We start from the raw sequence: 23,821 nt of genomic DNA, 5'->3' as shown, positions 1-23,821 counted from the left end.
GTCACTGTCATAGTATTTAATTCTCTTATGTAGGAGCTATATGTTAGTGGCATGGGACTGAAGTGGTCCTTGCTTCTGCTTCCATAGCTGAGGTGTAATAGATGTTTTCCTAGCCCTCCAAATTGGTATATGAAAAGTTTATTCCAGGAGACATAGTAGTACAGATGTTAAGCCCTATAAAACTGTTATTAGCCTGCATTATAGTTACATTATGGGTTAAAGATGCATCCTGAATTGTCTTGGTGACCTAAAAACATTGGATGAAATTGCCTATATGGAACCATGTGGCTGATACACCTAGCATACACTTGATTTTTAGGAAGATACCAATTTATAAAGGTAAATCGTACAAGTACTTGAAGTAATTCCAGGTAGGTTGTGAAAGGAAAAGTGTGCTTGCAGTAAGACCTATGTATGTATGCATAGACCTAAGTTATGCATAGGTGTAAGAGCTGGAGAGATCTGAGTAGTAGGCACAGTTGAAGAACGTGTGCTGCTGGCTATTGCTTTAAAGCAGTTGATGAATCTAAAAGTGGCGAAGTGTTGAAATAGGGTTGAGCATTTTCACCACAGATGGTACTTCACTGACTGAAAGTCTGCTTGGTAGGTTCTTAAAATCTTGGCTTGACATGTATATATGATTTGCTGATGTTCATCTTCTATGTGGCTTTTCTTTTCTCTACTTAAGGACCTGTCCTTCACAGGAATAATATTGCTGACTATGCACTCAGTGCAGGCACCACTGCTATGAATGCCCAGAGGCTCTTAAGAGCTACAAAATTGAATAAACCCATTCTCCTGGAGGGCTCTCCTGGTGTGGGCAAGACAAGTTTGGTGACAGCATTAGCAAAGGCTTCAGGCAACATCCTTGTTCGAATCAACTTGTCAGAACAGACGGTAAGCTTAGTCATTCTACAGCTGATGAGGATGAGTGTAGGGAGTAATGTTTGTATCTGTTTATAGTTTCTTATTCAGAAATAGTTAGGACATTTTCAGTACCTCAGATATTTCATGGTGGTAAAGACCACACCAACATGACCTTCAAATTAAGTCTCCTTTTAGATTCATTAATAGCTGATATCTGTAATCTTGTTCCCCTCTAGATGCTTTATTCTAATTCTTTTGAGAGATAGTTACCCAATTCAGTATATATTGTAACCTTGTTTTTTGTCATTTCTAAAAGGGAAAAATTAGTAGAAATAAAATGGCCTTTAAACAGTCTTAGGAAATAATGGGACAAGAGGTGACAAATGAGACTCCCTAGACGTTGTTATTGGTCTTTGTTTTGTTTTTTGTCTTTAAAGCTCACTAATTAATTTCCAAGTATAGCCACAGTTGAGAACTGCTGATATAGAGCTCCAACTCCAATCGATTGATACTTGCAGTATTGTGACAAAAAGGTTTTTGAGGGCATGTCTGGGCTCCTGGTACAGAGTGGTAGGTTGATTAGTTCTGTTGTGGTGGGTATAAAAAGGAAAAGTAGCATAAGGCTCAAGAATTTATCAGGTTAGACTTAAGGTCTTGGGATCTAGTAAATTTTTTAATGTAATGTTTTCCTCCTTTCTACCCCCTCTTAAAGGACATCACAGACCTGTTTGGAGCAGATCTACCTGTTGAAGGTGGCAAGGGAGGAGAGTTTGCCTGGCGGGATGGCCCTTTGCTGGCGGCCCTGAAGGCAGGCCATTGGGTTGTGTTGGATGAGGTGAGAGGTTTGTTATTCCAAGGATAGGGTCACAATGGGAAGAGCAGTCGTACTTTTCTTGTTTCTAGGGCATATCTCAGTGGGTTGTCATGCTTTTTTGCTAGTAAAGACAAATTCTCTAATGAAGAAAAATCCTTCATGGTCTCTTTTAAGAATGAGAAAAGTCACTTATCACAAAGCACATATAGAAGCCCCTGTGTATACAAGCTACAAACCCCGGCTTTTGTAAGCCAGCTACTAGAGAAAAACTATCTCTTAAGTTGTCTTTTTTTTTTTTTTTTTTTGTAATGTTTATTTTTGAGACAGTGAGCAAGAGTGAGTGAGGAAGGGGCAGAGAGAGACAGAAGGAGACAGAATTGGAAGTAGGCTCAGAGCTGTCAGTACAGAGCCTGACTCAGGGCTTAAACTTATGAACCATGAGATCTTGACCTGAGCCAAAGTTGGACCCTTAACTGACTGAGCCACCCAGGCACCCATGTCTCTTAAGTTGTCTTAAGAGACATACAAAACAATGGTGAGAAAACGGTCAGTGGTACATGTGTATGTTAGATAAATGAATGAGTAGAAGAATGGAGCCCCTCATGATACCTGTGATAAATGCTGGATCTTAGTGACCAACAGGCACTGGAGATAGAGAAAAGTGATGCACAAAAATAAAAAATTTAAGGCTGTGGGCCAGTGTGTCTGGTCACAAGATTCCTTTGGAATCTTAAGCTGGAGGGCAGACTGTGGTATTTCTTTTCAGCTGAGCTGCTTCTTACTTACCATGGAGGAGATATTAAGGAGAAGGAGCTGTCATGTGGACCACCCACCCACCTCAGTTTTTAGAAGATGTCTGATAGTATTAAATTCTTTAGCCAGAAAAGAAAAAATGCCTAGTTTTAAAGCTTAAGGCTTGAGACCATTTTCCTACTGGGTAGAAATGCATCTAGGTACCCAAGGCGTTCTTGACTGCAGTCCCATTTAAGAGCAGCTTTTAGAACTTGACCTGTTTGGGAATATTCAGTGGAATTTGTGCTTTTGAGTGCTTCTATAAACATGATACTTTAAATTCTGGTATAATATAGTCTGGGTTTTTTTGGTCCATTTGCATTTTATTGATTTCACATTTTCCCAGTTGAATTTGTCCATGTTACCTAAAAACTATCACACTTCACATCCCTGAGCTCTGAAGTCAGCATCTGAAGACCTCCATTCAGCTATTTTCATTTTTGGCACAGAAACTCCTTGTATTTGTTCTTGTTCACAAAACTCTTAGTGAAAGTTAGTTATGTCTATCCATTAATGTGGTTTATATCATGACTTTGAAGCCCATTTGAAGATTTCAGTCAGTATTTGTTCTGGGAAAGATACTTTTTTAAATATGTAGAGAGCTGTCTTCATCTTTAAAGATCTCAGAGTGCAAAAGTGAGATCTGTGTGTTGGCATGTTTTTTTTGAAAGCTATGATTTACGGGGTGGGTCCATATAGGTGAATACAGTGGATACAGTGTAATTTTAGAGATTTTAACTGCTTTTTTAAAAATTCAGTCTGAGTATTCAATTTACTTAAGTTACTGTCAATTTATATCCTTCAGATGTCTCTACCACATATATATGAAATAATAAGATGAATATACTTGGCTTCCTCCTCCTGAAGATAACACTTTACTTTTGTGCCTATTATTCCTCTGCTTTTTGTTATAGTTATACAGTGTATGTAATAAATGTGTGCACTTTCTTCAAATAGCTCAACCTGGCTTCTCAGTCTGTATTGGAAGGACTCAATGCTTGTTTTGACCACCGAGGAGAAATTTATGTTCCTGAGTTAGGAATGAGCTTTCAAGTACAGCATGAAAAGACGAAGATTTTTGGGTGTCAGAATCCCTTTAGACAAGGAGGTGGGAGGAAGGGCTTGCCAAGATCTTTCCTTAACAGATTCACTCAGGTAAGATTTGCTGTTGCCATGGAGACCAAAGGTGGAGTGTTGGGGGTGATAAGACTGCTGGCACGTGGCTATTAGGATGCTCATTATAAGAATGAGAGAGCTTCAGTTTAATGATGTATTTCTCAATTCCATGTCTTTATATGACAAATACTAATGCATCCAGTTCCCATCATCACTTCCCTCCTGCTGTGAGTCCCTTTGTTTTAAGTCCTAGAGGACCTGATGTGTTATCAGTTAGTGGAGAGTAAGGTCACCATTCCTCTAAGATTTCTATTACTGTGCTCAGGATAAAGGCCAGTATTTGACCTTTCTAGGTATCTGTGTATTGTATGAAAACATCGAAGTTTTTAAATTTTTTTTTTTAATATTTATTTATTTTTGAGAGACAGAGACAGTGCAAGCGGGGGAGGGACAGAGAGAGGGAAGACACAGAATCTGAAGCAGGATCTAGGCTCTGAACTGTCAGTGCAGGGCCCAGTATGGGGCTCGAACCCACAAACCGTGAGGTCATTCATGAACTGAGCCAAAGTTAGAAGCTTAACTGACTGAGCCACCCAGGCACCCCAAAACATTGAGATTTTTTTAATGATGAAAATAATGCATTGTAGTTAAAGAAAAGGGAAAAATAAAATCCAGTATTCTCCATATAAGGGTCAATCATTATTAACATTTGGTGTCTTTTCTTACTGCTTTTATTCTCATTTACAGAGATAGGAGTTGTGTGTACGTATGCTTACTTGTTTTAACATTTATTTGCCAAATTTTGACTAGTCTAGAGGTTTGGAAATGGCCCTAGATGTTAGCTTTCTTTAATGTCCTTTTCTGTTGACAAGAATTAGAGTATCTTTTCAGAATAATTTATTATGAAAAATATCAAATATATTGAAAAGTTGAAGGGATTTTGAAGTAACTGCTCATATACCCTACCATCTAGAGTTCTGAGGGCATTATTACATAATGATAGAAAATTTAAAAAAACACAAATATACTTAATATATTTTAAAAAAGTGGTATGTTATCTTTTTTTCTTTAATTCAGTAGAGTGGAGCTAACAACACTACCAACACCTCTGTGTAAAATGTTTAAAATATTTTATGTGATTCTGTATGTTAAAATGCAAAAAAGATTTCTGTAACTGAATTTTTGTATATAAAATGAGGTTTGATACCTTGGTGTTAAATAAAAACTTTGCATCATAGGTGGTAGTCATTTCTGGTGTTTGGTGAAGAGATGCTGTAGCCTTTCTTCATGTTATTTTTGGATTCTATAGGTCTTTGTGGATCCCCTTACAGTAGTTGACATGGAATTCATTGCCAGTACTCTGTTTCCAGCCATTGACAAAAATATTGTTAAGAAGATGGTTGCTTTCAACAACCAAGTAAGTACCTACTTGTATTAACTGTTCTTTGTTTTGATGGCTGTAATTGAACTATCATTTCATTGTGGGACACTATCAAATTTACCAGTCTTTTTAAAAATAAAGCACATTGAATTGTCCCAGTTTCTAGTGGAATAAACTAATCATCTGAGGATTATAGTAATTCAGATCTATTTTGTATATCAGGTTAATGCTCAGAGAATATTTCTGGTTTAGATGTCTGGGTTGGGTGAAGGAGACATTTGTATCAAACCTGCTAATTTCTGTTTCAGATTATGCATGCATTATAGTACTTAATACAGCGCCTACCAGTGGGACATGTTTCCCAATAATAGTGTTTTCTTTTTAGATTGATCACGAAGTGACTGTTGAAAAGAAATGGGGGCAAAAAGGAGGACCCTGGGAATTCAACCTTCGGGACCTTTTCCGCTGGTGTCAGTTGATGCTAGTTGACCAGTCCCCTGGGTGTTATGATCCTGGTCAGCATGTGTTTTTGGTCTATGGTGAAAGAATGAGAACCAAGGAAGACAAGGAAAAGGTGAGTTTCATACTATTCTTTGGGTTTCTTTCCATCTGAAAGTTGATTTCTTCCTAAGAGAGAGAAAGGGCATACTCACTCATAACATTCAACACGGTAAAGCTGCTTAGAATTAATTAGTTAATTAATTTTTAAATGTTTATTTTTGAGAGAGAGAGAGAGAGAGAGCATGCAAGCAGGGGAAGGGCAGAGAGAGAGGGAGACACAGAATCTGAAACAGGCCCCAGGCTCTGAGTTGTCAGCACAGAGCCTGACGTGGGGCTCGAATTCACGAACTATGAGATCATGACCTGGGCTGAAGTCGGCCGCTTAACTCACTGAGCCACCCAGGCACCCCAAAGCTGCTTAGAATTTAAAAGTTAAACAGACTAAATGTTCACTGACTTCAAAGTTTCAAAGTGCACCTTTCTAAGTTTCTGCGTGATGTATTAGTTTGCTTTTGAGTACACAATTTGCTTATCCATCTGAATTCCAAATATTGCAAACCTTGTTAAAGCAATATTGCCCTTCAGTAATAAAGAACTAGGTCCTTGGGGGGTGGGGGAGAGGGAAAGTGGGTGATGGGCATTGAGGAGGGCACTTGTTGGGATGAGCACTGGGTGTTGTATGGAAGCCAATTTGACAATAAATTAAAAAAAAAAAAAGAATTAGGTCTTCATCTTTCTAGGCATAAAGGAGAGAAACAGGAGGACATAGGTGATACTCAAGTAGAGAAGGAGGGTTTTCTGTTTTTAAATAAACTTTGAATTACAAAGTATTTTATCTAGAAAATATAATTAGATCTATAAGAGGGTATTCTGTATCTCATCGGCAATAAAAATATTCCTTCATAAATGGAAAATAACACTAGAATTCCTAGCCTAATAAACTAATAATGTGTTCATTTTGCCTTGTGGTATTTAAAGTCCGATCTCACAAGATACTCATAATAGCTGCAGGTAGGAGGCACTATCATGACCTCTGAATAGTGAGGATCCAATGCTCTTAGTCATGGGGTATCACCTATAGTAAATAGTAGAGCCAGCACTTCTACATCGCAATTGTAGCTAAATGTTAACTCATTCATTATGTGCAAGTGGCTTTTGGTCAGTATATTAAGACAAAATATTCACCCAGTATTTTTTTTTTTTTTTAACATTCTGTTATATATAATTCATATACTATTAGCTGGTATTTTATTTTCTTCATTCATTAACTAAATTATAGTATATCTATTGTGGCCAGACACTGGCCAGTTTTTGGATAATTGATGTTATTCAGATAGTATGTTACTGTAGAGTGTGGAAGATTTCCATCACTTCTCTAATTCAGTTATTGTAATTCACACACCCGAAAAAGTGAAAAATAATAATAGGAGAAAGACTTGTAAAAGCTGGAAGAATTTGAGTAAATTGAGTCTGACTTTATAAAACTAATCCAATTACGTTGTGAAAGCATTTTTAATTTTAATTTTGGTAGACTGTCAGGGAGATGAGATTATATTCTGCGTTGGAGGGAAATATAAGCTCAGAAATCACCTGGACCCAGGAATATGTGACAGGAGCACTTTCTCCTATGCTGCTTTTTGACTCGTAGTCAATGTTTGGTACTGATAATGATTTTGTCTTTACAGTTTTTTCCTAATGTTTCTGAAACTCCTATTAATTTATTTAGTTGAAGTATAATTGACATATAACATTAGTTTCAGGTGTACAACACAATGATTCAGTATTTGGGTGCATTGTGAAATGATGACTACAATAAGGCTAGGTAACATCTGTCACCTTATGCAGCTACAAAAGGCTTTATTTATCTATCTACTTATTTATTTATTATTTATTTACTGATATTTTTAAGAGAGAGAGTATGCATGCATGCGCACTAGCAGGGGAGGGGCAAAGGGAGAAGGAGTAAGAGAATCTTAAGCAGGCTTCAAGCCCAGTGCTAAGCCTGACGGTGAGATCATGACCTGAGCTGAAATCAAGAGTTGGACACTACTTAACCGACTGAGCCACCCAGGCACCCCAAGACTTTTTCTCTTTTGATGACAACTTTCTAAATCTGTTCCCTTAGCAGTTTTCAAATACATAATATGGTATTATTATTTAAAATTTTTTTAAACTAGTTTTTACAGTTTATTATTTTTAAGAGAGAGAGAGAGAGCAGGGGAGAAGCAAAGAGAGAGTGAGAGAAAAAAATGCCAAGCATGCTCCGTGTAGTCAGTGCAGAGCCTGATGCGGGGCTTGAACCCACTAACCATGAGATCATGACCTGAGCTAAAATCAAGAGTCAGATGTTTGACTGAGCCACCCAAGTGCCCCTGTGTTTATTTATTTTTTATTTATTTTTGAGAGAGAGTGAGCATGAGGGGGACGTGGGGGACGCAGAGAGAGAGAGGGAGACACAGAATCTGAAGCAGGCTGTAGGCTCTGAGCTGTTAGCACAGAGCCCAATGAAGGCTCGAACTCATGAGCAGTGAGATCATGACCTGAGCCGAAGTTGGATGCTTAACCAACTGAACTACCTAGGTACTCCATGTAATACAGTATTATATTAACTATAGTCACTATACTGTACATTCTGTTTCTATGACTTATTTTATAATAATCGTTATTTTTGTTTTCTGACTTTAGTCCAGTGTATGATGATTAATATGAGTATTGCTGCTTTGTTAGAAGCATGCAGCTTTGTATACATATTTTGGGTGGCTGGAATTTTTCCTGCTGCTCTGGGCTAAATTAGTGTATTTTACACACCCGTATCTTTCCCTCCTGCCCCAACTCCTCTTTAGAAGAAACCCAGCAAAGGGGCACATGAGTGGCTCAGTTAAGTGTCCGACTTCAGCTCAGGTCATGATCTTGTGGTTCATGAGTTTGAGCCCCTCTTGGGGCTCTGTGCTGACAGCTCAGAGCCTGGAGCCTGCTTCAGATTCTGTGTCTCCCTCTCTCCCTCCCCCTCCCCCATTCGCACTCTGTGTGTGTGTGTCTCTCTCTCTCTCTCTCTCTCTCTCTCTCTCTCTCTCTCAAAGATAAACATTAAAAAAAATTAAAAAAAAAAAGAAGAAACCCAGCAAAGAAGTAAGGTTAATGGAAAGTTTTCTAATCATATTTCTGGTAAGGGAGGGATAAATGAATGTAAATAATCAGAGATAACTTTGAGTGTCATTCTGTGTAAATATTTATAAACCTAAAATGGTGTTTTGGGATGAAACTGGCTTCCAAGATTTTTTTTTTTTTTTTTTTTAATATTTCTTTATTTTTGAGAGAGAGAGACAGAATGTGAGCCAGGAGAGAGGCAGAGAGGGAGACAGAATCCGAAGCAGGCTCCACTCTCTGAGCTGTCAGCACAGACCCCGCTGCGGAGCTCGAACCCACAAACCATGAGATCATGACCTGAGCCAGAGTCGGGTGCTTAAATGACTGAGCCACCCAGATGCCCTGTCACCTCAAGATTTAAAATCAATTACCATGAGCAAATCCTGTAACTCTCATGAATCCCATTATCCATATTTGTAAGCAGAAATGATACCTATTTTGCAAGGGTATGAGGATCAGAAATCACCTGTTGAAAGTACCCACTATAATAGTCAGTACATTAGTAGAGGCTTAAGAAATGGTCATTTTTCTTCATAATCTTCAGACTGTTATTCTCTTCTACTTCTTTTTAGGTGGTATCTTGAATGATGAAATCAGATTCATTTTTCATCTGTAGATTTGCAATAGTGTCCATGGCTTTAATTTATGGGGCATTCTCACGGGAATCCCAAATAGTTTGAGGTTAGGTGACTACTCTTTGTTTGAGTTCCAGTTTATTTTCATTTCAAGGTTTAAATAAATGTTATCTATCCTTTTTATAAGAGAAAATTCAAAATGATAGGAAAATTGTGACTAGTCTTCACTCAGTTTTATGACCTCTGTTGCTGTTCATGTCTTCTAGAAGGTTTGGCTCAGAATTTGGTGAAATCATTTGTGTTTTGACTGTATTATCATCTTCATTTAGGTCATTGCTGTATTCAAGAATGTGTTTAGTTCAAATTCCAGCCCATACATGGGAACCAGACTATTTCACATCACTCCCTATGATGTTCAGGTGAGGCAAGCAGGATAATCCTCTATTCTTTTATAATTTTCTATGATTTCCTCTGCTCCCACTACTGGGCACACTTGTAAAACCTCACTGGCATATGTTTTTCAGCTGGGCTACTCAGTCCTCTCCCGTGGCAGTTACGCTCCTCTCTTGTCTCGCCATCCACTGTCACTCCTGCACCAATCACTACAGTCTCTGGAGTCAGTTATGAAGTGTGTGCAGATGAGCTGGATGGTCATCCTTGTGGGGCCAGCCTCTGTGGGCAAGACCAGCCTGGTGCAGCTCCTGGCACACCTTACTGGTCACACGTTAAAGATCATGGCTATGAACAGTGCAATGGACACTACGGAGCTTCTAGGTGGATTTGAGCAGGTAAATGGTCTGCCTTCACATTTTCAGGCAAAACATCTGTAATGCCATGGTCTGATTGATGGTCTTTTGTGTTGGTGAGTACAAATAGAATTATTCTTTTTTTAAGTAATCTCTGTACCCAATGTGGGACTCGAACTCATGACCCCAAGATCCAGAGTCACATGCTCTACCAACAGAGCCAGCCAAGCATCCCCTACCCCAACCCCCCAACCACTTTTTTTAATTTAAAGGAGTGTTCATTTGACTCTGGCCAGTGGCTATGATGAGTTTTTGTGCTCTGGAAATTGCAGGTTGATCTTATACGGCCATGGAGGCAGCTGCTAGAAAAGGTGGAAGGCACTGTAAGGGCACTTTTAAGAGACAGCCTCCTTATCAGTGCTGACGACGCAGAAGTAGTGCTGCGAGCCTGGAGTCATTTCCTTCTGACTTACAAACCCAAGTGTCTTGGAGATGGTGGTAGAGGTATCACGATGGAGATTGTCAACAAGCTGGAAGCAGTATTATTGCTTATGCAGAGACTCAACAATAAAATCAATTCCTACTCCAAGGCAGGTATGTGTGTTTGGATGTGTATCAGATACATAGTATTGTGCGTATAGTGTCCATATGTAGGTAGTAATACATTTGTAATGTAATGTCTGCAATTTTTTTTATTAATGTAATAGTTATTAACAAAACTTGAAAATCTTTGTTTTAGAAAGTAAAATGAAGCTGATGTAAAATAATTCAGAATTGATGATCCTAAGTAAAGCAAAAGTAACAAAGAAATTGGTTAGTGAGTTTGATAGTTTATATTGTATGTGATCAGCTATAATGGTAAATCATTTGCATCTAAAGCTGGTTGTATTTTTCTTGGCTTAAAAACAAAGTAATTAAGAAATTGAGAATTTTATTTTATTTTATTTTATTTTATTTTATTTTATTTTATTTTATTTTATTTTATGTTTTTATTTATTTTTGAGAGAAAGAGAGAGAATAAGTGGGGGAGGGACAGAGAGCGAGGGAGACACAGAATCCAAAGCAGGCTCCGGGCTCTAGGCTCTGAACTGTCAGCACAAAGCCTGACGCGGGCCTCGAATTCATAAACCATGAGGTCATGACCTGAGCTGAGTCGGATGCTCAACTAGCTGAGCCACCCAGGCGCTCCTGAGAATTATTTTATTTTATTTTTAAAATAAAATTTATTTTGTTTTATTTTACTTTTTATCTTTAAAAAATATTTATTTACTTTGAAAGAGAGAGAGAGTGGGGATGCACATATACACACGCTTGAGTCTGTCAAGGGGAGAAGGAGAGAGGCAATCCCAAGCAGGCTCCTCAATGTCAGCATGGAGTTTGATTTGGGGCTTGATCCCATGACCCTGGGGTCATGACCTGAGCCAAAATCAAGAGTTGGATGCTTAACTGACTTGAGCCACCCATGCAACCCAAGAAATTGAGCATTTTAAATGGGAGAATAGAAGTCTAGATTTATCGTTAGTATGTCTTTATTAATTTCATATAAAAAGTGGTAGAAATTCTGCAGATAACATGGAAACTTCTCTCATTTTGTGGCGCAGTTTTCTGTGTAGTGATGAGCATATGCCCTTAGGGAAGATTAAAAGGCTCTTTGGTTGTGTCTGTCACTATGATTGTTATCTGTTATTTCCAAAGCCTTTTTGTAACTGGTTACAAAGTCATTCCTTAGGGATAAAGAAATGAGACTCCTTTGTTCTATCTCTATAAACAGTGTATCCATGGCTGTGGGTCAAATAGTTTACTTTCTTAGGCTAGGCAAGAAAATGATTTTATTGTTGGTTTGATTTGTTACTTCTGAATTCAAGCCCATCATTTGGATTTGAAATTCTTTACTTATTCACTCAAATTAATTGTTAGAGGTATTTAGTGGAGTTGTACATTACTTTATATATATGTATGTGTGTGTGTGTGTATATATATATATATATATATATATACACACACACACACACATAAAGTACTTTACTTTTATATTTACTTTTATATATAAAGTATAAGGTATATAAAGTATTTACTTGTATATATTTTAATTTATGTATATTTTAAATACGTATTTTAAAATATATATTTTATTTTATATATATTTTATATTGTAAAACTCACCATTGCGATATGAATTCCTACTGGGAGATAATTCCTATATTAACTATTTGCATTTAAAGCCCCACAACACCACTGCATTACAAAAAAAAGACTATCCTCATTCTATGCTTGCAGAAATCAGTGCTCATAGAGGTTAAGTAATGTGCTCAATGTCTTAAAGTTACAAAGTGGTTAAACTAGACCTTGGACATGATCCTCTGATTGTAAAGCCTTGAGTCTATATATCTGTGCTTCTATATATCTTTCAGCTAAAATTTAAATATTTATTTATTTAGGGGCACCTGCGTGGCTCAGTTGGTTGAGTGTCTGACTTTGGCTCAAGTCATGTTCTCACAGTTCGTGAGTTGGAGCCCTACGTTGGGCTCTGCTGACAGGTTGGAGCCTGGAGCCTGCTTCAGAGACACAGAAACTCTAAAAAAAAAATTAAATATTTATCCATTTAATATTTATTTTTGAGAGAGAGAATGTGTGTGTGAGCTGGGGAGGGGGAGAGAGACAAGGGGACAGAAGATCTGAAGCAGGCTCTGTGCTGACAGCAGAGTGCCTGACTCAGGGCTCGAACTCACAGAACCAAAGTTAGATGCTTAACTGAGCCACCCAGGCACCCCTAAAATTTAAATATTTAGAGTACATGCTCACAGCTCGTTCTAAATACAGGTTTTTATTTAGGATTCACTTTCATACTGAGTCATTTCTTAAGGGTACTAATAGAGTGAGGAAAGGTGAGTCTAAAACAGTCTACTCTTTTATTTTTGGTTAAAAATATTCTTTCTTTCTAAATATATCTTTTAACATTAGTACAAAGGTGTATGGCTGTTAAATATATTCTAGTTCTCTCGTGTTCACAATTTATCTTAAGTGCTTCTGCTTTTTTATAATATCTGTTTTAACATCTTTGCTAATTTCATCATCTATGACTTCTGGGGCTGTTCTGTTGAGTTTTTTCTCCTGGTTATGAGTCCTGTTTTCTTTGTGTGTCAAGTAATTTTGATTGCATGCTGTGAATTTTGAATTAGTGCTTATTGCTGCATTTTTGTTAGTTGCTCCTTGAATATTGAATAACATGGGTTTGAGCTGCATGGGTCCACTTACATGTGGATTTTTTCCAATAAGTATATATACAGTACTGTAAATGCGTTTTCCGTATAAATGTCTTTAACTTTATTCTAAGAATATGGTATATAATATGCAATGTACATAACATGTTAATTGTTATTCATAAGGCTTCTGGTCAACAGTAGGCTATTAGTAGTTACATTTTTGAGGAGTCAAAAGTTATATGTGGATTTTTGACTGATTGGAGGAGGAGCTGGCATCCTTGTCCTTGGTTGTTCAAGGGTCAACTATATTTCTTTAAAGACTTTTGGACTGGGCCGCCTGGGTGGCTCATTCGGTTAAGCGTCTGACTTCGGCTTAAGTCATGATCTCACAGTTTATGAGAACAAGCCCCGCATCAGGTTCTGTGCTGAGTGTGCAGAGCCTGCTTTGGACTCTGTCTCCCTCTCTCTCTCTGCCCCCCCTCCTGCTGCACTTGCTCATGCTCATTCCCTCCCTCCCTCCCTCTCTCTTTGTCTCTCTCTCAAAAATTAAAAAAAATAAATAAAGAATTTTGGATTTTGTGGTAGGCAGCGAAGTTGTTTATGGATTGTTTTGATCTTACATTTTTATTTCACCTATTTAGACTAAAAAAAAAAAAAAAAAGGGTTCCTGGGTGGCTCAGTCGGTTAAGCGTCTGACTTTGGCTCTTGTCATGATCTTGCGGTTCACAAGTTCGAGCCCTGCATTGGATTCTTTGCTGACAGCTAAGAGCCTGGGGCCTACTTCAGATTCTGTGTTTCCCTCTCTCTCTGCCCCTCCCCTGCTCTCTCTCTCTCAAAAATAAATAAAAACATTTTAAAAAATTAAAAAAAAAACAAAACAAACATTTCACCCATTTCTTTCCCCAGCTCCCTCAATCTCCAGTCTGTTCTTTGTATCTATAAGCTTGGTCTTTTATCCCACATATAAAAGAGATCATATGATATTTGTTTTGCTCTGATTTATTTCACTTGTATAATGCCTTTGAAGTCCATCCATGTTGTCACAGATAGCAAGATTTCATTCTTTTCTATGGCTAAATAATATTCCATTGTGTATGTATATACACTACAATTTCTTTATCCATTCATCTGTGGAAAGACAATTAGGTTGTTTCCATATCTTGGCTATTACAAACAATCCTGTAATGAACATGGTGGTGCATTATCTTTCAAGTTAGTGATTTCATTTTCTTAGGATAAATACTCAGAAGTGGAATCGCTGGATCATATGGTAGTTCCATTTTTAATTTTTTGAGGAGCTTCTGTACTGTTTTCCATAGTAGTTGCACAAATTTACATTCTCACCAGTAGTACACAAGGTTCCCTTTTCTCCACATGCTTGTGAGCACTTGTTATTTCTTATTGATAATAGCCATTCTAACAGGAGTGAGGTGATAGCCTGTTGTGGTTTTGATTTGTATTTTCCTGATAATTAATGATGATGAGCATCTTTTCATGTACCTGTTGAGTATCTAAAAGTCTTTGAAAGGGCACCTAGGTGGCTCAGTCGATTAAACATCCGTTCAAGCTGTGCATTGGGCTCTGTGCTGACATCTCAGAGCCTGGAACCTGCTTCAGATTCTGTGTCTCCCTCTCTCTCTGCCCCTCCCTCCACTCGTTCTCTCTCTGTCTCTCTCCCTCTCCCTCTCTGAAAAATAAACATTAAAAAATTTTTTTTAAAAAGTCTTTGGAAAAAATGGGTATTCAGATCCCCGGCCTGGTTTTTAATGGGTTTATATATAATTTTGCTATTGAGATGTATGAGTTATTTATATATTTTGGATATTAGCCCCTTATCAGATAAATGACTTACAGGTATTTTCTCCCATTCAGTAGTAGATTGTCTTTTCATTTTGTTGATGGGTTTCCTTGCTGTGCTAAAGTTTTTTAGTTTGATGTAGTCCTACTTGTTTGTTTTTGCTTTTGGTGTCATGTTTAAAATGTCATCACCAAGACGTATGTTAAGGAGCTTATCATTTATGTTTTCTTCTAGGAGTTTTGTGGCTTAGGTCTTTTATTCAAGGCTTTAATCTATTTTGAATTTTTGTATATGGTATAAGACAGTGGTGCAGTTTTATTCTTGTATATGTGGCTGTCCAGATTCCCCAGCACCAATAATTGAGATTGTCCTTTCCTTATTGTGTATTCTTGGTTCCTTTGTTATAAATTAATTGGCGATATATTTGTGGGTTTATTTCTGGGCTCTCTCTTCTGTTCATTGATCTGTGTGTCTTTATGCCCATATCATGCTGTTTTAATTACTTTAGCTTTGTGATATAATTTGAAATAAGGGAGTCTGATGCCTCCAGCTTTCTTCTTTTTCAAGATTGCTTTGGCTTTTGGGGGGTCTTTTGTGGTTCCACACAAATTTTAGCATTATTTGTTCTATTTTGGTTAAAAATACCATTGGGATTTTGATAGGGGTTGTATGGCATCTGTATATTGTTTTGGTAGTATGATCATTTTAATAACATGTGTCCAGTCCAGGAGCATGGGATATCTTTCCATTCATTTATGTCTTCATCAATTTCTTTCATTAATGCCTTACCGTTTTCAATGTACATGTCTTTCACCGCCATGTTTAAATTTATTCCTAGGTGGTTTGTTTTTGTTTTTGTTTTTTGATGCAATTGTAAATGTGATTGTTTCAATTTCACTTTCTGGTAGTTCATTATTAGTGTGTAGAACCACAATGAATTTTTGTGTATGTATTGATTTTGTGTCCTGCAACTTTACTGCATTTGTTTATTTTCAGGGTTTTTTTTTTTGTGATGTCCTAGGGTTTTCTGTATATAGTATTATGTAATGTGCACAATTTTCCTTTTTCCTTTTCAATTTGGATGCCTCTTATTTTTCTCACTGAATTGCTCTGCCTGGACTTCCAATATTCTGTTGAACAACGTGGCGTGAGTGGACATTCTTATCTTGTTCCTGATCTCAGAGGAAAAGCTTTCAGCTTGTCATTATTAAGTATGATGATATCTCTGAGCTTATCTTATAGAGCTTTTATTAAGTTGAAGCATTTCTCTCTATACTCACTTTTAAGAGTTTATCATGAATGGATGTTGAATTTTGTCAAGTGCTTTCTCTTCTATTGAAATGATCATATGATTTTTATTTTTCATTTTGCTAATGTGTTATATCACATTGATTTACAGATGTCAAACCATTCTTGCATCCCTGGAATAAATCCCAGTTGATCGTGGTATATGCTCCTTTCACAGTATTGTTGAATTCAGTTTGCTGGTTATTGTGTTGAGAATTTTTGGATCTGTGTTTATCAGTGATACTAGCCTGTAATTTTCTTTTCTTTTTAAATTTTTTTAACGTTTACTCATTTTTGAGAGAGCGTGTGCGGGGGAGGGACAGAGAGAGAGGGAGACACAGAATCAGAAGCAGGCTCCAGGCTCTGAGCTGTCAGCACAGAGCCTGATGTGGGGCCCGATCATGACCCAGGCCAAAGTCGGACATTCAACCGACTGAGCCATCCAGGTGCCTCTGTAATTTTCTTTTCTTGTGGCATCCTTGTCTGGTTTTGGTATCAGGATAATGCTGAGTTTATAAAAGGAGTTTGGGCAAGTTCCCTCTTTTTTTTTTTTTTTTTTGAAGAGTTTGAAAAGGATTGAAGGATTAATACTTATTCTTTTGGAATGTTTGGTAGAATTTATCAATTCTGTCTCCTTCTGAGTGACACTGATTATTACAGTCCCATGGGATTAGGAACTCAAGCTCTCCTGGCCTCCAGAGCCAGAGGATCAAGAGGTGTCCCCTGGGTAGTAGCTGTAAAAATCAGGGCTCCAGACTTGTGTAAAAAGCTCTGGGAGGTGCTGGTGCTCTGGAGCACTACAAAGGAAGGGGACAAAGATGGCGCCCAGCAGGCTCTAGGATGATGTGTTATATTAGATGCCTGCCCCTCAGGTTCGTCCTTCCTTCCTTCCTTCCTTCCTTCCTTCCTTCCTTCCTTCCTTCCTTCTTTCCTTCCTTTCTTTATTTTGAGAGAGAAATAGAGAGGAGGGGCAGAGAGACAAAGAGAGAGAATCCCAGGCAGGCTCTGTAATGTCAGTGCATAGCCCAATGTGGGGCTTGATCCCACAAACCGTGAGGAGGTTGTTTCTTTAATATAGGCAGGTGAAGTCTGGGTGGGATTGACTTTTCCTCTGAGCTGGGCCCTGGGACGAGTCTGAGTATGTGAGCCCTTTCTGGGATCACAGTCTTGGCATGCAAGCTTTGATGCTTTTTATTTTTATTTTTATTTATTTATTTTTATTTTTATTGTATTACATTGTATTTTTAGGGAAATGTGTTCTTTTTAAAGTTTATTTATTTTGAGAGAGGGAGTTGGGTCCGCACTGTCAGCGCAGAGCCCAGGACGGGGCTTGAACTTACAGACTGAACTCACAAACCACGAGGTCATAACCTGAGCCGAAATCAGGAGTTGGACGCTTAACTGACTGAGCCACCTAGGTGCCCCAAACTCTGTTGCTTTTAGAAGATAGATATTTTTGAGGGCTTGCTTTTTAGGTACATGTTTTAGAAGTTGAGATTCTTGATGTAGGATTCAAACCTTTTGCTCCATAAGGAGAAGCTGCGGGTTTTCAGGTCCTTTCCAGTTGTGGGTCACTATGCTGGGGGGGGGGTAGTGTTTATGGCGAGATTATTTCCTAGCCACTTTTCCCTGCTTCAGTGTTTTGGGTTTTTTTTGTTGTTGTTGTTGTTTTTTTTTTTTTTTTTTTTTTTTTTTTTTCCATTTGTCTGGTGTATAGTCATCACTCAGCCAGACTTTAGGGTTCTTTTGGAGGAAATTGTTCCGTAGATAGCTATCAATTCAGTGTGTCCATGGAAGGAGGTGAGTTCAGGATCTTCCTACATTGCTATCTTGAAAGGTCAGTTTGATCTTCTCAAGCTTTTTAAGGTCATTCCAGAGTAACCTTTACTGTAGGGCTGGGTTAGCCTCCCTATTGAGGTGTAGCTTGCACGGCATCTCTGCTGAATTGCTGGTATATTCACTGGGGTCTCCTTAGTTTTGCTGGTGGGAACTGGAGTAATACTCAGTCTTGGGTGAGCTCTGGGAATCGTTCCACTCATAGCTCCCCAGGTTTTCCTTGTGAGTGTTCTCATCCTTGTGGAGCTTCACCATTTATAAGCACATGCAGATTTTTTTATTTAGCCAAAGATTCCAGAGGCCTTTATCTAAATTTCTGGAGCTCTTTGAATAGCTCCTTCATCTTGAGTACTCTGCCCTTCAGCGTAGTTGGATTGGCTTGGCCTCCCTGAGTTTCAGTCTGTCCTCAAATCAGTGAGACCTCTGTGGTACATTGGAGTTCCCTCTCCTTGCTTTGCAATCCAGAAATTCCTTCCAGGTGGAAATCAAGGGCAATTTTAGGGCTTTCTTTCCCCAGGTATCACAGAGCTCTGCTGTCTGTTCTCCAGTGTCTGAAAGCAGTTGTTTGTGTATCTTGTGTAGTTTTTAAATTGTTAACAGTGGAGCTGAAGTCTAAACCTTATTGTTTCCTCATGGCTAGAAGCAGGAGTCCAATACATAATACTTTGTGATATGAACAAGGGTCATAAGGCAGTTTCCAGGGAAATAAAGTACTAGGCAATGGATGCCTGGGTGGCTCAGTCAGTTAAGCATCCGACTTTGGCCCAGGTCATGATCTTGCATTTCACAAGTCAGGCTCTGTGCTGACAGCTCAGCACCTGGAGTCTGCTTCGGATTCTGTGTCTCCCTTGCTCCCTGTCCCTCCTCCATTCATGCTTTGTCTCTCTCTCAAAAATAAACATTTAAAAAAAAAAAAAAACACTAGGAAAGTAAATACCCAGTTGTTACTATAATCATGTGATATGGTCATTATAAAAGAAACTTTTGACTTCACGACTTTGATTTCATTGTGCCAACTTAATGCCCTTTCATTTGGTAAAAATGCAGTAATAGATGGGAGTCATTATTCTCCTTGTGCCATGTGAGAAGGTATGACAAAGATTATTTGCGTCTCTGTCAACCTTGAGTTACCTCTACCTAGTCATTAAAAAGTATTTTCTGCCACCAGACCTAAATTTCGTACCTGTTTTGTTTAAACAAATTAAAAAACAAACAAAAAAAATCCTCTTCTTATATATACTCTATTATAAAACTTCAAAAACTTGGACCAGAAGTTTCCTATTTTATTTTAATAAACTCTTAGGGGGTTTCGTTCATTTTTCTTTTGTTGTCTTTTTATTGCCCTCCTTTGACATTAAGTGCTATGGCTGTGACATTTCAGAGTTTGCCAAACTTGTGGAAGAATTCCGAAATTTTGGGGCGAAGCTTCTGCAATCCACCAGTGGTCGCAGCCGTGGCACATTTGAATGGGTTGACAGCATGTTGGTTCGGGCTCTGAAGTCTGGAGATTGGCTTTTGATGGACAATGTTAACTTCTGCAAGTAAGGACATTCTGCTTAAACACCGGATTGAAATTTGGGATATGCTTATCAAAGTAGAAACCCAGTTGGAAGCTCTGGGTTTTGAACCTGTTGTTTTCTTAACCTCAAATGTATCCTCAGTCATCTTCTATAGTCTTATCCCTGTGGTGAACAAAGGTAGTTGGTCATTAGCTGCAAGATTTTAGCTCTGTATGACTGTTTTGGGGTGAACTGAAGGCTAACAAAATTTGTTTACTTTTCCAGTTTTTGAGGTAGACCTTTTTATTTAACATCAAAAATCCTTTTGTTAGGGTCATTCTTCAGTACAGGTTTTTGAAATGGAGGATCTTTTACAAGGTACACATTAGAAAATGTGTATCAGTGTATTGCTTTGATTCTAAAATAACGAAAACGGCGTCATAAAACTACCGTAGTACACAGCATAATAGAAGCCACTCCAGGTTGGCTGATGGTTTCTCTACCTGAAGCATTTTTCAGAATGTTTTCAGTTGAAACCCAGTTGCCTTTAAATTGATTTGATAATGTTGGGAAGTGGGGAAGATGGAAGGGGAAAGAGGAAAGAATTAAAAATCATGGAACCATTTCCCTTAATTTCGTTTATTTATTTAACAGTATTTTGGGTATTTACTGTGTATGAATCTCTGAGCAATGTGCCTTGGGGAGTGAAAAGGGGAGCAGATGGGGAGAGAGAGAGCACAATTCTATGTGGGGGAATGATCCATGCTGAAGGAGGACATGGGTCAGGATCAGTGGGAAGCCTGTGTAAGGAAAGTAGAATGCGTGCAGATGTCAGTCTGCCACCATTTAATTTGACGTCTCTCTATGCAGCCCATCAGTCCTGGATCGTTTGAATGCTTTGCTGGAACCTGGAGGTGTTCTCACTATTAGTGAAAGAGGAATGATAGATGGATCCACTCCCACCATAACACCAAATCCCAATTTCAGGTATTTGTGCCTCTTAAGTTTCTGATTAAGAATCTGACCACCTCAATAGAGGAGGTGGACATTCAGTAGGACGTTGTTACATATTATATTCATACATTCAGTCATAAATATGTTCACTCATTTATTGATTCAGTTAAATATTTATGGAGGCTCTGCTATTTGCCAGACTCTCAGTAAACAAGAGGGGGCACTTGGATGGCTCAGTTGGTTCAGGGGGTCGTGAGTTCAACCCCCACATTGGGCACAAAGCTTAATTTAAAAAAATAATAAAAAAATAGCTGAGGTCTTTGTAGTGGGTTGGTGGTAAAGGGTAGAAGCAGGGACACTGGTCTTAAGGGTTTTGCAATAGTTCAAGCAAGAGATACTATAGCTTAGACTGGGGTAACGTGAGTTGGGATTTGCTGATCAGACATGTGGGTTGAGAAAAAGAGGAAACAAAGATTTTACCTAAATTTTTGGCCTGAGTAATTGGATAAATATGCGAGCCATTTACTGAGAAAGGGAGGACTGGCAAAGGAGCAGGGTTTTGTTATTGTTGTTTTGTTTTGTTTTTATGTTTGTTTATTTTTGAGAGAGAAAGAGAGAGAGAGAGACTGTGAGTGGGGAAGGAGCAGAGAGAGACACATAGAATCCAAAGCAGGCTCCAGGCTCTGAGCTGTCAGCACAGAGCCTGACACGGGGCTCAAACCCTTTAACCATGAGATCATGACCTGAGCTGATGTCAGATGCTCAAGTGACTGAACCACCCAGGTGCCCTGGAGCTTGTTTGATGTAGGGAAGGTCAACAGGGAATCCACTGTTTAGTTTTGGAGATGTTAGATAGCTAGGCAGAGATGTTGAATATATGAAGATAACTGTTTCAGAAGAGCACACTGCTCCCTTTTCTGATCTCTGTAGGTGAGTTAGAATGATGAATTAGCACTATTTGATTTGGGAAATATCTGAAAGAATTTTAACGTTCTCAGATAGCATTAAAGGTGCACTGGATAAACACTAGTTTCTAAGGTGAATAGGTTTAGAGCCACTGATTTTGCTGTATTCATGCATTTTGGCACTACAAGATAGAAGACAGATGAAAGTAGCAGACTTTGAGTTAGTGAGATCTTCTTGATAAGCTCCCTGAAGAGGAGCCATATAGGGTCTGCCTTCACCACTTGTTGTTGAGCAGCCTCATCATTGGTTGCAACTGGGATTTTAATTTTTTTTCCTTTGGATTGCTATGTTACCAGACTTTTTCTCTCGATGGATCCTGTTCATGGAGAAATATCCCGAGCGATGAGGAATCGTGGACTTGAAATCTACATTTCAGGAGAAGGGGATGGGAACATCCCAGATAACCTGGATCTGAAAGTTCTCCTGCACAGCCTTGGATTGGTGGGGGACAGTGTGTGTGACACCCTCTTGGCTCTACACATGGAGATCCAGAGTACTGTTGTAGGTAAGGTGCTTGACTTCTAGGCCTCTGTGGAGTTTTCTTATAGAAATTCATATGCGGACTTCAAGCTGTATTACAAAGCTGTAATCATCAAGACAGTATGGTTCTGGCACAAAAACAGACACTCAGATCAGTGGAACAGAAGAGAAAACCCAGAAATGGACCCTCAAATGCATGGCCATCTAATCTTTGACAAAGCAGGAAAGAATATCCAATGGAATAAAGAGAGTCTCTTCAGCAAGTAGTGCTGGGAAAACTGGACGGCAACATGCAGAAAAATGAACCTGGACCACTTTCTTAGACCACACACAAAAATAAACTCAAAATGGGTGAAAGACCTCAATGTAAGACAGGAAGCCATCAAAATCCTCCAGGAGAAAGCAGGCAAAAACCTTTGACCTTGGCCACAGCAACTTCTTACTCAACACGTCTCTGGAGGCAAGGGAAACAAAAGCAGAAATGAACTATCAAAATGAACTCATCAAAATAAAAAGCTATGCACAGTTAAGGAAACAATCAGCAAAACTCAAAGGCAACTGGGAATGGAAGAAGATATTTACAAACGAAATATCAGATAAGAGGTTAGTATCCAAAATCTATAAAGAACTTATCTAACTCAATACCCAAAAAACAAATAATCCAGTGAAGAAATGGGCAAAAGACATGAATAGACACTTTTCCAAAGAAGACATCCAGATGGCTAACAGACATATGAAGAAATGCTCAACATCACTCATTAGGGAAATACAAATCAAAACCACAATGAGATACCACCACACACCTGTTAGAATGGCTAACATTTAACAACTCAGGCAACAACAGATGTTGGCGAGGATGCGGAGAAAGAGGATTTCTTTTGCACTGCTGGTGGGAATGCAAATTGGTGCAGTCACTCTGGAAAACAGTATGGAGGTTCCTCAAAAATTAAAAATAGAACTACCCTATGACCCAGCAGTTGCACTACCAGGTATTTATCCAAGGGATACAGATATGCTGTTTCGAAGGGGCACATGCATCCCAATGTTTATAGCAGCATTATCAACAATAACCAAAGTATGTAAAGAGCCCAAATGTTCATCGATGGATGAATGGATAAAGAAGATGTGGTATATATATATACAATGGACTATTACTCGACAATCAAAATGAATGGAATCTTGCCATTTGCAACAATGTGGATGGAACTAGAGTGTATTATGCTTAGCGAAATTAGTCTGTCAGAGAAAGACAAATATCATATGACTTCACTCATATGAGGACTTTAAGAGACAAAACAGATGAACATAGGGGAAGGGAAGCAAAAATAATATAAAAACAAGGAGGTGGACAAAACATAAGAGATTCTTAAATATGGAGAACAAACAGATGGTTACTGGAGGGGTGGTGGGAGGGAGGATGGGCTAAATAGGTAAGGGGCATTAAGGAATCTGCTCCTGAAATCATTGTTGCACTATATGATAACTAACTTGAATGTAAATTAAAAAAGAAAGAAAGAAAGAAAGAAAGAAATTCATGTGTTGGGGTGCCTGGGTGGCTCAGTGAGTTAGGCATCTGACTTTGGCTCAGGCCATGATCTCATGGCTCATGAGTTCAAGCCTCGCGTGAGGTTCTATGCTGACAGCTGAGAGCCTGGAGCCTGCTTTGGATTCTGTGTCTCCCTCTCTCTGCCCCTCCCCTGCTCTCGCTCTGTCTCTCTCAAAAATAAACAAACATTAAAAAAAAATCAATAAAAAAAAGATTCATGTGTTATTCCATTTAATTGCTAGTCTAGAAGTTTTTTTTGTTTTTTTTTTTTAATGTTTATTTTTGAGAGAGAAAGCATGAATGCGGGAGGGGT

General features: G+C 38.5%; 1 protein-coding gene across 1 annotated transcript in view; it reads left to right on the top strand.

Moving 5' to 3' along the window:
* The window catches only part of MDN1 (midasin AAA ATPase 1), a 173,180-nt gene that overhangs the window by 82,713 nt on the left and 66,646 nt on the right, over positions 1-23,821 (top strand). The window contains exons 36-46 of the mRNA XM_042986808.1: positions 689-897; positions 1,580-1,702; positions 3,431-3,628; positions 4,899-5,006; positions 5,356-5,544; positions 9,523-9,612; positions 9,718-9,981; positions 10,272-10,533; positions 19,445-19,604; positions 20,433-20,549; positions 21,779-21,987. Of these exons, the coding sequence (XP_042842742.1) occupies positions 689-897; positions 1,580-1,702; positions 3,431-3,628; positions 4,899-5,006; positions 5,356-5,544; positions 9,523-9,612; positions 9,718-9,981; positions 10,272-10,533; positions 19,445-19,604; positions 20,433-20,549; positions 21,779-21,987 (1,929 nt within the window). The remainder of the gene's footprint in view (positions 1-688; positions 898-1,579; positions 1,703-3,430; positions 3,629-4,898; positions 5,007-5,355; positions 5,545-9,522; positions 9,613-9,717; positions 9,982-10,271; positions 10,534-19,444; positions 19,605-20,432; positions 20,550-21,778; positions 21,988-23,821) is intronic.

This window comes from Panthera tigris, chromosome B2 (assembly GCF_018350195.1).
Source record: "Panthera tigris isolate Pti1 chromosome B2, P.tigris_Pti1_mat1.1, whole genome shotgun sequence".
NCBI classification, from domain to species: domain Eukaryota; kingdom Metazoa; phylum Chordata; class Mammalia; order Carnivora; family Felidae; genus Panthera; species Panthera tigris.
This window is presented reverse-complemented; position numbering and strand designations above follow the sequence as displayed.